Consider the following 17062-nt stretch of genomic DNA (forward strand, 5'->3'; position numbering starts at 1 on the left):
GTTTCTCTGCCCGTGATCCAAAGTCTAGAAGCTATTGCAGGACATTTTGCTGGACTTTAAGACCGTCAGAAAGTGACATTGGTATGGCTACCAAAGGGTTCAGGCAGTTTCATCTTCTCTTTGTTAGGGGTTGCCTACAGGCAGCATTCAACTAATTTGTCCTTCCCTCCCAAATTGTGAGGCTCAGGGACACGTCCTGCTGCCACACTGTCCAAGCTGTCTCCTCATCCATACAAGACCATTTGTGAGAGCACATGGGAAGCTCTGGGCAGCCCTCTCTGGGAGGTCGTCTGGAAACTTGAAGCCATAAACTTTTTTCATGGGTGAAGAGCAAAGGGATCAGAATTACTGCTAAATGGAAAGAGGCCTCTTATGTGCATGGGAAGGAGGGGCTAAGGTCACATGAGGAATGGGAAAATTAGACTTGTATTTTAAATGAGAAAAGAGCTCATTTCTCTTCTGTTTGGTCACACAGCTCAGTGGGTTGTATGTGTATAGAGGTGTCCATTTCATTGAGTTTAAAGGCAGAAATATCACTGTGCTGCTGTGATCTGATCTCCTGTGCAACACAGTTGCAGTGCTCTCACTGCTCCTTGTGTGCCCAGAAAGCTCCCATTTCTCTCCCAGGTTATACATTTTGACACGGAGTGATCTGAGACCAAGGGAGCCTTGGTGTGACGGTCTGGGCTCACAGGAGGCAGCAGCAGGGCAGATCAGCTTCGGGCTTGGCCTTCCCCTTTTTGGTGCCCACTGCCAGGCCGTCGGGACGCCAGCTCCACCAGCCAGCTGCAACCCCCGTGGGTGGGCTGGGGACTGAGGCGTGGTGGTGCTGACAGGGAGAGTCCCGCTGAAGCTCAAGGAGTGTCACCTGCCTCTCCAGGGACACTGCACACTAAAGATCAAACTGCTGCAAACAGAGGCCAGGGCGCGTACTCCGGGAGGTGCATTGGCCAGCTGCCTGCCCCCTGCTAGGGGCTAATGAACCAAAGGGCGATGCACTGCAGCTAATTGCTCCTGCTCCCCGTGAGAGCAGCTTGGGAGCCTGCTGTAAAAGAGGGGGAGGAATATTCCCTTCCCCTGGGGCTTTACACCAGGATTTTGATTAAGCTTTGGCCTTTCGGACCAGAGCAAGCCAGTTGTTACCTGTCAGTGCTCTCCTGGCAGGGTGACTGCCCATCTCCTGCAAGGTCAAGGTACCGCTCTCGCTGATGGACAGGGAGCCAATTCTGGGCGCGTTTTGCAATTATTGTGGGTTCCTCTTGCCCAGGAGACACCGGTCTTGTCAGGAGCTGATGGCTAGGAGGAAATTGGAACTTCTTACAAATAGCAGCTGTACCTTTCAATGCCATAGTTTGATCAAAGACTGGAGACTGGAGCAAGACATGCAGGCAAAGGTAGAAGCTCACTGACATTGTCCATTCTGCACCATTAGGCCCTTCCACGTAGATGGAGAGGACTTTGTTAACTAGACAGTGTTACTCCTTCAATTTGGCAAATTAGGGCCAGTCAAACTAAAGGAAATCCTTACAGTATGTGGTCAAATGTAATCTATCACTAATTTGAGGATGCAGACTTTGATTTAAATGTCTGTATTTCAAGCTTAGCACATCTTCAGGCTAAAATTGTCTGAAAAAATACAGTCTTTTTTAAGTGCTGAAAGTAAATACATACTGTTCCCAGTCTGTGCATGTTGTTAAATCCTACATTATGGACCTGAGCACAGGCTGTGAGCTCTGTGGGCATGATTTGGTATCTTCTGTGCATTTATGCTGTCCTGCCTCTACTACTTGCACAGTCTGGTCGTTCGCTGAGAGCTGTCAGGGTGTGAACATCAGACATGGAATAGCAAAGATAAAATATTTGTGAGGATTGTGCATGCTGTTCCACTGGCAGCGCTGGGCTCAGGATCAGGCCTTCCTTGTTGACATAATACTTCCCCCGTGGACCCAGTGCTTCTGCACAACATCACCTAGACCTCATGGAAGGTCACTTGGGGTTTTCTTGATGAGTCCTGCTGGCTTGTGCGGGACAGCGACTGGACACTTTCCTAGCAAGTTTGAAGTGCTGTGTTGGGCCCTCTTAGTGGCCCAACACAGGAAATCTGCTGTGCAGCCCAGAGGGAAGCCTCAGTGCTTCAAAGTGTTATCATACGTGGCACCTACACACTGTGGGATGCTGTAGGATGAAGGACATGTTTTACTGGTACGCTCTTGAACTGCTGGGTATAATTCACCTGGTGATCTCATTGCTCATGGACAATATCAGCAGAATGGACTCGTGCTGAATAAGCTTTCTGCAGCATCATGCCATCTGCAATGACAGTCTCATGCCAGGCTGATGGGTAAGGTATAAGGATTTAGGACAGAAAATTAATCACTCCTAATGAATGACTTCATTTACATACTGCACAGTTCTCCACCCTAGACCCTGAGAATTGACCCTTTTTGTGCAGAAAAGAAATATCAACATGAAGCTATTACAGGTGATTTTTTTCCATGTAGAGAGGCCACAGGAACGTGAAACACTTCCTTTTCTAAATGAGCACAGACCACCCCTGTGCTCTGCAAGATCCCTTGTCCTGCCAGGAAGCTTCTGGTGTCCCCTAGGGGATGCAGACCACACTGGAGCCATCGGAGGTCACAAGTAACTGAACGCCAGGTCCCTAAATCCTGATGAAGCTTATGCATGGTCTGGCCGCCGGGCTACTAAAGCAGACGTGGTTGAAAACAGAGGCAGTAGCAGCTTAGCAGTGGCTTTCAGAATTATTTTTTTGACTCACAAAGTTAGACCTGGTTAAGATCCTACTTCAGGTATCTAAAAACAATTTGGGTCCTGTCCTAAGGTCCTCTTTAACTCCCGCTGGACACCTTTGGCACTTTCTGTTGGCTTTGCTGAAGACATGCTATGAGTTAGGAGGGTTAGGTCCAAGTACAGCTCTGCATTACTCTATAGTTCTGCATCAATTTTCCCTTTTTCCTTTCTGCAGCACCCCCAGAAATGTTTGTCACTTTGCATGAGCACAGGCTGGATTTGCCATTTTCAGGAGATGACTGCTGTTCCTCTGCTACTGAGGATGGCTCTACCTGCGTGCTGGGAAGCAGCGAGCCCCTCTGCAATCAGTCCTGTTCCAGAGGAAAAGGAGCATAGGCTTGGGCAGTAGTGAAAATGGAGAGATGGCTTCCAGCAAGCCTGCCACAATGAGCATGAGCTTTAACTTGGTTTGTCTGATGAGAGGATGTCTCTGTCTTATTCCACTAGATTCCCTGGTCGTAGTGGCTGATCGGATTGATGGACCATACAACGTAGACACGGTAATAGGGACTATTCACATGAGGATCTCTGAAGCTATTTCTAACTTGCAAGAAAACAAAGATTCAATCACAGCCAAGGTAAGAGTGTGTGCCTGGGCCTGGCTGAGGATATACCATGTGTAACCGTCAGGACCAAATGTTTTTTGCACTCAGTGTTCAACTGAATTAAAGCAGATGAAGGATGAAAGAGAGAGATAAAATCCCTGCTCTTTTAATGATAGCAAACCACTGTCTTACACGGACAAAAACCTTCTCAGGTATTTCCAAGTGCTGCTCCCTGCTGCAGCCAGCCTCCTTTAGGTACAGACATGCAGGTGGGACTGCATATGCAAGGACTGTGGGAGGCATGGTGCATTTGCTCTCAGATGCATCTGTGTCTGAAGAGCCTTGAAGTATTTTGGCTGAGCTGAGGCAGTTAGAGAAAGTGCACAGTCCTTCTTACGCTAGTGACAGAAGGCAGCTGCTTCAGCCTGCCTTGGGGTGATGTTGTGCAATAGAAACACTAGGCTATCAGGTTGGATCTGTGGGACAGAGCTGCAATCTGGCAGTCCATCTGGAGAATACAAAACAGGCTCTCCTGATGCTCACCTGGCTTTCAAGAAGCATATCATGAAGCTTTCTTCTGTTGATCTTCTATTTTTAGTATATTTATCCACTTAACCACAATCATTTTGATAGCTGCAGGTGAGAGAAGCTTTGGGAACAAAAACAGCCCTCCAGGGCTTCTGATTTTGCCCAGGCATTCCCCAAATCCTGCAGCTATCCCACAGTTAGGGCAAAGATGCAGATGAAAGGTGTGGGGCAGGCCCTAACTGGATCTTGGAGAAGGGAAGGGCCAAAAATATTGCTTAGCCAAGCAGGAATTCACTGGCACGCATCACAGACTAACAGGAGCATGCCTCTAAGTGATCATTTATGTTTCTTTTCTAACATGAAAGGCCATGTTCTTTCTCTCATTGTTAGGCAAGACTAAGGTTGTCCACATAAAAGCAAGTCCATGATGACATCATCTGCAAATAAAGGTGTTTCCGAGGGACATAAAGTAGATCTCATAAAATCGAAAGGGGGTAAGAATAGTCTAGCCTATTGACCAGAGCAACCAAACGTATTTGATAAACTTCTCAGTAAGATCTGGTGATCAGGGGAATGTGGCAGCCTTTGCTGGTGGCACTGGCAACAAAGCTCTGCAGCTGCAAATTGCTGCAGCTGCGGCTCTGGCTTTGAGTATGGCAAAATGATGATCAGATAAAGAGTATTGTCAGGTGAGCTCAGGACTAGCCCAGGCTTCTGCTCTCCTTTGGCTACAAAGGGTGGTAGGGCTGGCATTAGGATGACAGGAAGTTAACAGATAAATCCTAATCATCCTAATTTGGCCTTGAAACATCCAACCTGACAGATGTGGACACCTCCTCACACAGCGCTCTCCTGGTCTGAGGGGGTATCAGATTGCTGAAGTGTGCTTGCCTGTTGCAGGAGTCCTTGGGGTGGTCCCACCTCGGTCTGTATCCAGATCAGAGCAGCTCGCATGCTCTGCATGCTCTGAGTCTCAAAGTTCACACCACTGGTGTGAGCAACTCCCATGTTGTTCTTCTAAGACTTCCCAGAATTTTATTTGTAAATCATCGTAGGAATAGATAAAATTACTGGATGTAATTAAATATCAACATCAGTGACTCATCCAAAAACATGCTAATTTTTGTTGTTTTTCTGAACATTTTGCCTGACTGTGGTAACTAAAAACAGTTACAGTGTGTTGAGAACAAGTCTTGGCACAAGAGTAACCTGACCAGAAACTAAACCAGAATCTTAGGGATCTTCCAAGTAGGAAAGATAATTATACTTTAATAATAATAATAATAATAATAATAATAATAATAATAATAATAATAATAATAATAATAATAATAATAATAATAATAAGTACTGTGGGTGCTAATTAATTAAGTAAATAGTTTCAGAGCATGGAGTAGAGAGTTTGGTTTGTTTTTCAGGTTTTCCAAGGCTGTGGAAATCCCAAAATCAGCACAAAAGGCTCCAGCAGTGAGGACAAGAAAAGGCGGGGGAAGGTCGCATTAGAAGCAAAATCCTCTGCAGTAGCACTGGAGATGCTGGTGAGTTTGTCTTCCCCACTGGTGTGTCAGGGTGGCCATGCTTGCAAGCTGCATCCAGCCTGGACTGCTGGACCACAGGGCCCTGGCTGTGGGGAGAGCAGTCCCTTTGTGTTTCTGGGACCTGAGGCTTTGTTCTTCTGAGAGCACCAAATGCTCTATGGGGGATTTGGGTTCTGTGGGTGATGGGCTGTGTGAGCTGCTATGGTCCCACATTTCAGAGGCTCCTCCGTCATAAACATCAGCATGTCTCACCCTGGCAGACCTCAGCTGGCTGCCACTAAGGCTGCTTCTTGGCATTACCCTTGTGATCCAGAAAATGATCTTCTCCTGGTCAAGTTTGCAGTACCAGAACAGTCCTTGGCATGTAACCATTGGTCCTGGCTGCTTGGGTTGAGGGCTGGTCTGTAGGGGAAAGTTGGTGATACTTCACTGTTGGCATAAAAACAGACTATGTGATGACCATGTGGTAAGATGAAAAAATAGCCAGAATCTTTGTCCTTCTAACAACCATGGGGCGCCCCTGGCCCTGAGCATCCTCTTTCTTTATAGGTTTTAGATGCCAAAGGGAATCTGACAGCTCTCAAGTCGTACTGGGTCACCCTGCCCAGTGTCCTGTGCAGCAAAAGAGTAATGGCCAGCTCAGTGGCGGATGACAAGTGTTGGAATGGGATGACCAAGGGAAGGTATGGAGAGGGTCAGGGTGCCAGGACAGCGCTGTTATGGGCTGGGAGACGCAGGGTTTAAGGTTTATTTTGCCATGTGTTGAAGGGTTAAGCATCGAGATGCTTTTGCCAAAAAATGACTGAGTAGTTTTGTACTAATTGAGCAATTTTGCAATACTGCATGCAATTGTAAAACAGAAGGGCTGGATTTGCCTCCCAAACTCTAGGGCTGTTGCTGAGAATTGCATGCAGGTCTTTAACCATGCCTGCTCTGCAATGCTGCCACCTCAGCAGAGGAGACACCCAGGTGACATCCAGAAGCTGCAGAAACAGCTCTCACCCATGACTGATGGTTAGGAATGGCTGCAAGGGAGGATGGGCAGCTGCTGCACCTCTCCACAGTCCTCATGGAGCAGATCAGCACTGCAGGAGTGAGCGGTGCAGTGCTGTTTGCTGGCCGACAGTTTCCAGTTCACTGAAGCCTTCCTGGGGACCTGTCTGGTCTTCATGGGGCACAGGGATTCGGTCATCCCAGGTGCCAGTCATTTAACCAGAGCAGGCAGATGGCAGCAGAGCTTGGCCATCCCTAGAGCTGGCTGCATCGTCATGAACACGAGAACCTTCCTGCATGGACTTTACTCTCCATAGCCTTAGTGTGGCCAGATGCAGAGCCCCTCCTGCTCAGCTCGCAGCAGGCACAGGCACTCAGTCTCCTTCCACTGCCTGAGGCTGTCGGACAAGCTGACGCCACTGACTGCAGCTTCTTTGTGCTTCAAAGAGGCTGCGTTATCACCCGTGTCTGTAGTGGGGAGAGCTGAGCTTAGCTGGGCGCAGACATCTAAACCTGTCACCTTCCTCCACAGTTACCTGCCTGAAGTGATGGGGGACGGCTTAGCTAACCAGATTAACAACCCGGAGGTGGAGGTGGACATCACCAAGCCAGACATGACCATTCGCCAGCAAATCATGCAGCTAAAGATCATGACAAACCGTCTGGGCAACGCTAACATCGGGAATGACGTGGATTTCCAAGACGCGAGTGAGTAGCAGAGCAGGACTGGGGCTGAGCAGTCCATCCCAGCAGCCCTCAGCCCTTGTGCACACCTGCAGCAGCGAGGTATCACCATGACCTGGCTTCTGGCTCCGGGCTGCAGAGCCTTGTCTGAGTGCATCCAACTTGCTGCAGGGTGGCCTGGGCTCTCAGCACTGTGCTGTAATGCTCTCCCCAGGCTCAGCCCAGCCTGGCTGATGAGGCCACTGCTCCCATCTGCCCCAAAAGCTCTCTGAAGCTGTCCTCTGTCCCTGCCGTGGCCAGAGTCACCCTTCTGCTGTGTCCTGCCTGAGTCTCTGTGCCCCGCCGCCCCATGATGGGGCAGCACCTTGTCTCTCTGCAGGATGGGCTGTGCTCTTGCCAGCCTTGTTTGGTGGGGTGGGACAAGTCCCCAAGGGATCGCTCCTTTCCACAGGAACAGCTTACACTAACTCTTAGACGTCGCCCAGGCAGGGTGGCGCAGGGGCACAAGGAGAAGGCAGGGCCATCACCAGCAGGAGGGCAGGCTGGGCTCACCCCCTTGTCTCCCCGCAGGTGATGACATGAGCGGCTCTGGCAGTGGTGACAGCTGTCCTGACGACGTCTGTGGCAAAAGACTTTCTAAGAGCCCCAGCACCAGGCAGCCAGAAACGCACGCTATTCCTAAGCAGTCTGGACACGGCATCAGTGGGGCCAGCAGCAGATCTTTGCCTTCTGCCTTCCTCCTCTTCCTTTCAGTGGCTTTCATCGCTGTGCAGCACTTGTGGCGGTAACTCACTAGCACAGCCGGGAAAAAGACTGCATCTGAGGGCTTCACTTTGCCAAAACCAACCAACCAACAAAAGGACATAATTAATTCACCTTGGCAAAAAAAAAAAAAAGAAAAAAGAAAAAGAAAAAAAAAAAAGAGGGAGGAGAAAAAGGTTTCAGTTGTTTGCTATTTCTGGCAGTGCTCGAGCTATTTTCTTCTTTCTTGGTCTCTTCCCCAGTGCTGGGCCCTTCTTTCCATACCTCATTGTTTGAATTTTGTTATTGCCACAGACTGGCTCTTGGGGCTGAAACAAGCCTTTGCAGAGGGGGCTCTCGGGGAAACCCAGCCAGCCCCTCAGAGGGCAGCTCTTTTGCTGCCCGCAGTGGAATATGCAATTTCCCTGATCTTGTTACCCAGCCGCTGGCCAGAGCACTGCTTTAACACACTGCTGCATAAAGCACGCCGGGGGCTGAGAACATCACCGCTGCATAATGTGGAGGGTCTGAGGTCACAGCACTGCTCAAGTGCTGCGTTCAGGGACTGTTTCGGGGTTTCCTTCTGTACTTCTGCAACAGGCAGAGGTGACCCTTCTCTTCCATCTGTGTACGTGGGAGTGTGAGCAGATGCAGTGGGTTGAACTGAAACAGTTTGGCAGTGGCTGTTGGACCCAAAAACGTAGATCTCCCTTTTACTTTGGAAAGGTCACAAATGGGTTTCTTGACTAGAGCTCGTAGCTGACGACATTTTTAAATGCCTACATCTAAGTAAGTGACTGGGACTGAGTGTTAGGGGTTGGGGTTTGGGGTATTTTTTCTTTGCATGCTAGTCGGAAAGCCATTTTTTTTACCCAAGTAATAATGGTCCAATTTCTACTTGCAGTGCAGTACCGTAGTAGGTAACAGAGAGATGAAAAAAAATGCACAGTAGGATTCTTTACTAGACAGACAGTTGTGCTGCCTCTTCCTCCTCTGGCCCCAGCCATGGATATGAATGCCCTTTTTTTTTTTTTTTTTTGTGGTAGTAAGAAAGACCAGGGACTTTGTACTAATGAGAGCACTGTGACTGGTTGTGATAGCTCACGCCAGGCGCATGAGGGAGTGACCCCAAGCCTTAGGGCAGAGTAGAGCTGGTGGCAATTAGCCCGTGGCAGTGTCTCTGCCCAGAAGAATGACTCACAGGTAGCACCTGCTGAGAAAATGGGACGCTTTGTTGGAGATACTTTTTCTTTCGGTGTTTGTTCTTGTTGCATTGTTGGGTTTTAAGTGGCGTCCTGCTTTCCCTATCCCTTCCCCACCCTCCCACACACTTGTCCTACCTGCTGCAGGGACTGCATGAGAGGGCAGGTCAGATGCCCGCCCGTGGCCCTGTTACAGCTCAGGGAAGCACCCGGTCACCCTGCTGCTGCCCCGTCCCAGCAGCCTCTGGGTCATCCAGCACCAGGGTGCTCCAGGAGAGATATAAGTATCCTCATGTGTCTGTAGGATTGTCTCTGTTGTAGGGCTGTGTCCTTTGGGGTGTCCAGAAGGCTCGTTTAACTCACGGGTACAGCAGGCACCTGCTGGAGATGTTGTTGGTTTAGCAGATGCCATAGTTACAACACAGGCACCATGTCTGGATGGGCTTCGTCCTTATGGGGTTGGTTTTATTTCAGATGTCTTTGTTCTGTGAGAGAGAGGAAGGGCAGAGGTGTATCTATCATCTTCTGTGTCCTTCCAAATACAGGAGTGGCTAACTAAAAGTCATAGATTTATACAGATTTACTTCTGGAAATGTAGCAAGTTCCACATTACTTTTACTGGGCCAAAGAGTTCCTGTCTTTTTTTTTCCCCCTTTTTTTTTTTTTTAATTTCTACCCAGTGGTAAAACCAATCCTGCAGAAACTTTAGATGCAAAAGCAAAAGGGGGAGGAGGGCATTAAAACACTGTATCCTCTTCAAAAAGCGGTTGGGTTGGAATGTTAAAAAAATGGCTACTGAGGTCAATGTTTTGCTTTTCATAACAGGAAAGTCCTTGTTGTTTCCATTTCCATGCAGTTAAAGTTTGTTGTCAGCCTCTTACATTACAAAGCTTCTTACAGGCACCAAGGAGCACACCTTAAATGTAAAGCAAAGAATTTACCAATTGTCCTGTTAATATTTTAACAATGTAATAGCCCAAATCATTGCTCCTGTTCCACTAATAAAACCTGACGGTCCGAAGTAACACAGAAGAGCCTGAAGAATACAGTAAGAACCGTTATGCAGAAGAAACCCTTCCTGATGTCTTCCCCTGTTCGCTGGGGTTACGCTTACACCTCAGTGGCCCTCCGGGACTGCAGGTCAGGTGCATCGGTCTTCCTTGGGCAGAACTGGGGGTGACAGTGAGCGCCTGCACCCCGAGCTCTGTGCCAGGAGGGTGAGAGGCAGTGCCGGGGGCTCTCGCCCCTTGTTGCCAGGAGGTGCATGATGTTGACATTGACACTTCCTCGCTCCTTGCTCCCAGGTCTGCTCGTGTTACTTCGTGTACCATTTCACACCGTCTGCTTACGCTGCTGCTTTTTGTTGGTTCCCCATTACTCACTTTCTCTGCTCTTTTCATTGTCACCGAGTGGTTTCCCCGGCCCCTGCAATGACCAGTGGGGCTGGTAGCCAGGGCACAGCCCCACCACTGCAGCCTGGGGCTGCGCTCAGCGCAGGAGCCTGAAGGGCTGAGTCCACCCAGAGCATTGACTCGGTATGGCTCTGAACCCAGGCTGTGGCTACCTGACTGCAGACAGCTGCTGGCACAGCTCAAGGGAAAATCAGCCCAGGTCCAACAAGCCCCAAGACCTGCACTCGGGCAAGTGCAGAGCCTGTGGCCTTTTAAGTAATTACAAGCGACGTTTCCTGGGCTCCTTCCCATTCAATAACATTGTGACAAACGTCCCCAACCCTGTGGGAATCACTCAGGGGCTCCAGCTTTGGATTTGTTGTTACTGGGGAGCTCTGGGGAGCAGGGGCGGCTGGGGAAGAAACATTTGCTTCAATGTTAGCAAGGTGGTGACTCACGATGGTTCGGGTTGAAAAGGCGTCTGCTTCACAGGAGTGCAGAGGAGGTTGGTGGGCTAGAAAAGGATGTCAACGACGGCTCCTGTCCATGGAAAAGGAAGAACCAGAAATAGCGGATTTCCAAGCGTCTCTGTCTTTCAGCCTGCTCTTTTGTGCCATAATGTGTATGTTTTAACTAAGGGTGAGGGTCTCAAAAGGCTTTGAGAGTGCAGCTACTTATCATTTACAAATGACAAACTGCCTGTTGTTTTCTGGTGGGCTTGGTAGGGGCTAAATTATAGCAAAATATCTAAAGTCCACCTTTGCTTTAAACAGATGCATTTTTATCTGCAGGAGTAAGAATTATTTCACTTATTGGCATAGCTGGACAGTTATCTATTTCTTTCTGTTACCAAGGTACTTGTAACTCTCTTGCACTGTTTATCTAAAGTTAAAATATGTTCTTTGAATCCTTGTATAAATAAAAAGGCTGGAGACTTAAATCTGTATTTACAGGGCAGTTTGATTTCTTCTCTGAGTTTGGAGTTTTCTTTATTTTTCCCCTTTAAGGTATGGATAAACTCCAGTTCAGTAGTCCTGAGGAACGAAACCTCGCTTTTAGCCACAACGTTCACCATGGGCTGAAGGAATATGAGGAATGTTGGTTTGCCCTACAAGCAATCTTACATAATCTGGCAAAAACAAGTGCTCAGGTTTTATGGCTGCAAGGGATATGAAAACAAGATGAAGGTAACTTGAGGTCATCAAAGCAAGTATTCCAAACATCCTCTTTCTCATGCAAAGGCAGAGAAAGTCATGGCATAATTGAATAAGAAATGCCCTTGGTATTTGTTACTGCACAGCGTTGTGCTATGTATGATGGCCTTGTGCTAGTGCAGCTGTTGGTTAACAAGTTAAGAGTTAACAAGTGAAGCAGAACACGGGCTGTGACACGGATATTTCATCGTCAGCGAGTGCTGGAGACTGAAATGATGAGCAGAAAGGTTTGCGTTTTATCTCTGCACCTTCCACTTCCAGAAGCTGATGAATGTAGGGGTCAAGGCAATATGTCAAAAGCAGCTAATGACGTGTCAGAGTGAAACTTGCTAACTGGAAACTACTAAAAGTATATCTGCCTGGAAGCAAATATCACTTAAATTTAATAAATTGTACGATACCCCTGACTGAGTAGGTATTCCCTTAGCTTACCGTCCTGCTGTTACAGCTATTTAGGTGCCATATGCTCAGATTTTATAAATACAAGCATAGAAATATCACAAGTTGTTTGTAGAGCAGTCACCGCCTTTGCCTCCTCTGTGCCTAATTATCACAGAATCACAGAATCACAGAATTTCTAGGTTGGAAGAGACCTCAAGATCATCGAGTCCAAATAACAGTGACTTCCAGTCTGTGTGGATGAAAACTTTTGAAAACCTCTCTGTTGGTTTGTAAATATGCTGAATAACACATTTGCAAACTAACTGCTAAGAAATTACAAAAGAGGTAGTGCACGATGCAAGCTCCTCCTCTTCCCTGCAGTCACACAGAGAAGGGGAGGCCTCAGTGACCCCAATACTAACCATTGACCTGCGAGGAGGTCACCAAGACGACGGGTCCAGGCTCAACACAGATTATGGCAAGAGGATGAAAGACAGCAAGCACAGCAGGGGTTGTTTGCACCATGCCCCAACCGCAGCCATACCAACACCAGAAGCCCCCCAGCAGCCCACAGCAGGAGCTAGGCTGAAGCACCAGGCCTCGAGCGGCCCCATAGGGCTGCAATTCAAGCAGGGTGTTGGGAAGGATAACTTTTCTGGTGTGACAGACCTACGCCAGGTCAGCTGCCAGCAGGTGCCTGTTGGACATCTGGTAAACATGCACAGCCTCATGCTGAGGCATCACCGCTAGCAGAAGCAGTGACATTAGCTGACGCTGATGGGAATGACCAGTTCTGCTGAAGGGTGGGGAACTGGTAAACCAGTCCCACCACAGGCACACTGGGCAAACCCCAGAGCAATCGGCTGGGCAGCTGCTGCCCGTCCGCTCAGTGGAGGGTTCACACCCCACAAATAAAGACCACAGTTTGGGTAACAAGAGCGGCCGTGATGAGAAAAGAAACCTCAGCAGTAACAAAGCCCATGCCCACGGCCCCACACACCAGTAGGCTGTGCCAAATAGGTCGCTGCTTAGTAGCTCAGCCCTACATTTGTGATCAAGAAGAGCGAAAGCTGAAAAACACCAGTATTTTGTCTGTTTTTTACCATAAAGCAGGAGCAGTTTAGCTGTACAAACCAAGGCAATCACAGCTTTCACTTACGGGTGAGCTTTCCCAGGTACCACGATGAAGTTGCCCATCACAAAGCCTGGTGGCAGGCAGAAAAGCTGCAGCGGGAACTGCTCCCAGCTGCGTGCTCCCAGGGTACAGAGGTGAGAGGGGCACGGTGCCTCCCCGCACCAACAGGGACTGGGCCCTGCCAAGGCAACAAGAGGCCCCTGTTGCATCACGGCCACAGCCCCCACCCCCATGGGGAGGAGCAGGTGGGGGTGGCGGGGTGCTGCCCCCTCCCCGAGGTCCCCCGGGGCCTGGCTGCCCGCTCAGTGGGAAGCACCTCACCAGCAGGATGCGGCCCAGGATGGACTTCTGGGACACCGGCCGGGAGGGCCCCATGGTGCCGCCTTTCACTGCTGTGGGTAAGGGCAGACGCAGCACGGCCAGCACCCACCCTGAGCACATCACCCCGGTCAGGGTGAGCCGAAGGGCTGGGAGCTGGCAGAGGGTGACCCGGCCTTCGCTTGCTTCCCAGTGAGAGCTGCCGTCTGGGACACCGTGGCTGGCTACGTCCACCAGCAGCTCCTGCTGCGCAAGGTGGGCTCACACCCTTCTCCCCTTCTGCCTGGGGGCTCCAAGGGCCTGATGCTTCCCTGGCCGGGAACTGCCATTAATCTGCCCCTCCCCAGAAGACAGGGACCTCCCCTTGGGAGACCTGGCCAAGGGAGAATTACGGCTTGTACAAAACTGCTGCTGGACACCCCTTGAAAGCCACGGGCCTGAGGATGCTGCTGGCTCCAGCACGGCTTTCACGGAGACCAAGCAGAGCTGGCAGCTTGTGTCCAGCACTCCAGCAGGGCAGCCGCTGTTTTCCCTCCAGCTCTCCTCACCCTCCTGCCTTGCTGGGTCCGTCTGCTGCTTGCAGGGTGTCCGCATCCCCACCCTTGGGTCCTTCGACACCATCCCTGAACGACTCCGGGTTCGGGCCAGGGAGCTGACGGTGCAGCGCCCTGTCTTCCGCCTGGCCAGGAACCTCGCTGATGCCCACCAGCTGACGGACGACAAGGCCTATCTGCCAGGTGAGCTGTCTGCCTACAGCCCTGGCTCTTGCCAGCTCATGGAAGCGCACGTTTCCCCACCGCATGGCCAAGGTGACTAAATGGCTCCCATCCCTCTCCCAGGTCAGAGAGTTGCTGATGCTCCTCAAACACAAACTGCTTGCTGTGGAGCAGCTCTCACAACAGGCTCCTTGTGTGCCACAGCTGCAAGATCCAGCAGCCCTGAAAAAACTGCCTGGAGGGAAGCAGGCCCCTGGAACCTGCTACGCTGCTGGCTCCAGACACAGCTCAGCACCGTGGCCTCGGCTGCAAGGCATCCCCGAGAGCCTGGGCGCTGCGGGTGTAGCCTGTGTTACTGCTGCATCCCCAGCCCTCCTGTGTGCTTTTTCCAGGTGACAAACTTCTGGAACCCCTGCGGTACGCTCAGATAGCTGCGGCCACCTTTGTGTCTGCAAAACGAGTGGTGGGGTGCATCCAGGCCACCATGTCCCTCTTCTCCCGCTGCATCAGGAAGGGAAGGAACGTCGCGCTTATCCTGAAGGACATCGGCATGCTCCTCATTGAGGGCACACGAGTGCAAATGAAATACTACCATGACTTTCTGGAAGTGATGACAGGGAAGGACACGCTGAAAGAAGCTCTGTTGAGGGTAAGCATTTCTGTTCTCCACTGCTGCAGCGCACCCTTTGCAATCCCGCTGCCACACGCCTGTTAGCACTGCTCACTCTGGGACTGCTGTGGCCTGGGGAGCCCCCTGGGAACCTGGGCCTTCACCTCAGCAAGGACTGGTCCCTGCAGCAGCATCCCAGCTGCTGCGCTCACAAAAAGCCAGGCAGTTTATGATGCAGCATCAGGGCTGCCTGCTCAGTAGGAGAACAGGCTATTGGGGATGAGATGTGGGTGTTTCAGAGAGGTGACGTGGTCGTGTAGCAGTGGGAAGCCAGCCGCCCCAGTCATCTCCCCAGCATCGCTTCTCCTCAGTGCTGCACTCCTCTGTTGCAGGTCCCAGGGATGCTGGACTTGGTGATCCCTCGCACAGCAACCGCGGCGTCCCTGACCTGCTCTGGGCGCGTCATCATCTTCCCAGAGTGAGTGTGTGTGCCCGAAGCCCTGCGCTGGTTCTGCTGGGTGGGCACTCAGGGAAAAGCCTTGTGCGAAGATGCTCTCCCCACAACTGCCCTGGCTGCTGTTGCTTCTCACCCCTACATGTGGCTTCATGCAGGGCCCACAGGAGAGGGGCTGTTGCATGGCACAGCCATTGCCACCGGGCAGAGCTCAGAGGACGTACAGAGGAACTGAGGAAACACTCCTAACTCAGGGCCTGCACTGCTCTGCTGGGGCTATGCTGTGCTCTGCTGCAGGAAAGGCTGGCCAAAAGGGCTCTGATGAGAGCTGCCAAGGAGCTGTGGTGCCTCGAGTCACACCAGTGTCTTCTCCTCACATCCAGGTTTGAACTGGAGACTGCCCACGGCACACCACTCAGGGACTACCACAACAAGCTCCTTAATGAATGCAGGCAAAAGAAAGCTGTGCTTTTGCGACCTCCCAGGCAGGACAAGAAGGGTAACATAGCAGTTAGTGTCTTGCTATAGTGCAGGGAGCCATTTGTTCCCATCTAACGAAGCAAACCCCGGTGCTGGTTGCAGAAAGGCTCCTAAGTGGTGCCGACGCATCGTGCCCCGGGTACACTGGGGAGCAGAGCCTGGAGCCTGGCTCCCTCAGCGGGAAACAACCTCCACCAGAAGAGACTCCGACAGGCCACCAGCACCCAGCCGGGAGCACAGCCCCGGGTAACAGCTCCAGGAGAAAGGTGGGTGGCACTGGGGAGGCCCCAGGGCTCCCAGAGCTCATGACTGCACAGCAAGCAGAACAGCCCTCCCTCACGTCCCCAGGGCAGGCAGTGGCATGGCCACATGCTCCTGACAAGTTTTCTGCTCTCCAACACCAGGGACCCAGCCTGAAACGCACCTCCTTGGCCATGAGGGCCTTCCTCCAGCCAGGAGAAAGATGATGGGAGTGATGGGGCAGAGCTGCGTGCCTCTGGGCAGGTGAGGCTTGTGCCAAAAGGCAGGTGGGACACCAGGGCTTGTGCCTGCGCGAGAGCTGTTTCCCTCAGTGCTGGAGCTGGCTTCCCTCTGGCACGCCACTTTTGCGATGTGTGCAGGCAATTGTGTGCAGGCCAGCCTCGTGGATCTCCACTGTGAAATAAAAATGCATCTTCATCCCACATGGCTGACTTCTTGCTGGCTTTGCTTTTCATGCTAGTCCAACTCGTCCATGTCCTGCCACTTTGATAGCCCAGGGGCATCTTTGTGCCACCAGCAAGTGCGGGTCAGGGACTCCTGCTGCCTCACAGCCAGGCAGGGAAGCATTGAAGGAGGTGAGGGGCAGGCATGACCCACATGGATGCCTGCTGGTGCCTGTGCCCAGCCCCGCAGCACCCTCTGGCACCAGCCCATGTGGCAGCCCCATCCCCAGGTCCCTGGCCTTGTACTCCCTCTCTTGCCCCTTACAGCTTGAGCACTTGCCTGCACCCTCCCGAGAAGACAATCACTTCCAGGGCACCACGCCTGCAGCGTTACTGACGGCCAGCAAGATTACTGCTGCTATATCTAGCTCTCTGCTGAAATATTTTCTGGGTAGGAGAAGCCACTTTTGCTACAACAAAAGCAAAGGGCAAGGTAAGCTGGCTCTCAGATCAATGTTGCATTGTTGCTGCTTGGCTTCCTGTTAGGGAGGCTTCTGTCCTTTTGTAAGAAACAGCTACAGGAACAGGAGCTGCACAAATCTGATCGTTTTACAGTCAGATCCGGGGACTCTTGAGTTTTTTTTCAGCTTTTTAAACGGTGCTCTCACAAGCTAGCA

General features: G+C 51.0%; 2 protein-coding genes across 5 annotated transcripts in view; both read left to right on the forward strand.

Moving 5' to 3' along the window:
• The window catches only part of GPC1 (glypican 1), a 208219-nt gene extending 196840 nt beyond the window's left edge, over positions 1-11379 (forward strand). For all 3 annotated transcript variants that reach the window (XM_068692219.1, XM_068692218.1, XM_068692221.1), the window contains 5 exons: positions 3259-3389; positions 5303-5422; positions 5972-6105; positions 6948-7123; positions 7670-11379. In XM_068692219.1, coding sequence (XP_068548320.1) covers positions 3259-3389; positions 5303-5422; positions 5972-6105; positions 6948-7123; positions 7670-7887 — 779 coding nt within the window. In that variant the 3' untranslated portion in view covers positions 7888-11379. The remainder of the gene's footprint in view (positions 1-3258; positions 3390-5302; positions 5423-5971; positions 6106-6947; positions 7124-7669) is intronic.
• Positions 11380-14610: 3231 nt separating this feature from the next.
• On the forward strand, positions 14611-16779 carry LOC137861032 (coiled-coil domain-containing protein 81-like). Of its 2 annotated transcripts, XM_068692006.1 has the most exons (5): positions 14611-14846; positions 15200-15285; positions 15645-15760; positions 15844-16007; positions 16146-16779. In XM_068692006.1, the coding sequence occupies exons 1-5, from the start codon at positions 14682-14684 to the stop codon at positions 16206-16208; spliced, it is 594 nt and encodes a 197-aa protein (XP_068548107.1). In that variant the 5' UTR covers positions 14611-14681; the 3' UTR covers positions 16209-16779. The 2 variants fall into 2 exon arrangements, with proteins under 2 accessions (XP_068548107.1, XP_068548106.1); XM_068692005.1 differs by having other exon boundaries at positions 15844-16779.
• The last annotated feature ends 283 nt before the right edge of the window (positions 16780-17062 follow it).

This window comes from Anas acuta, chromosome 9, assembly GCF_963932015.1.
Source record: "Anas acuta chromosome 9, bAnaAcu1.1, whole genome shotgun sequence".
Lineage (NCBI taxonomy): Eukaryota > Metazoa > Chordata > Aves > Anseriformes > Anatidae > Anas > Anas acuta.

Coding starts and splice junctions, on each gene's coding strand:
- LOC137861032 (XM_068692005.1), top strand. CDS start 14,682: ATGTCCCTCTTCTCCCGCTGCATCAGGAAGGGAAGGAACGTCGCGCTT. Junction 15,286..15,644: donor CGCGTCATCATCTTCCCAGA/GTGAGTGTGTGT, acceptor CCTCACATCCAG/GTTTGAACTGGAGACTGCCC. Junction 15,761..15,843: donor TCCCAGGCAGGACAAGAAGG/GTAACATAGCAG, acceptor TGCTGGTTGCAG/AAAGGCTCCTAAGTGGTGCC.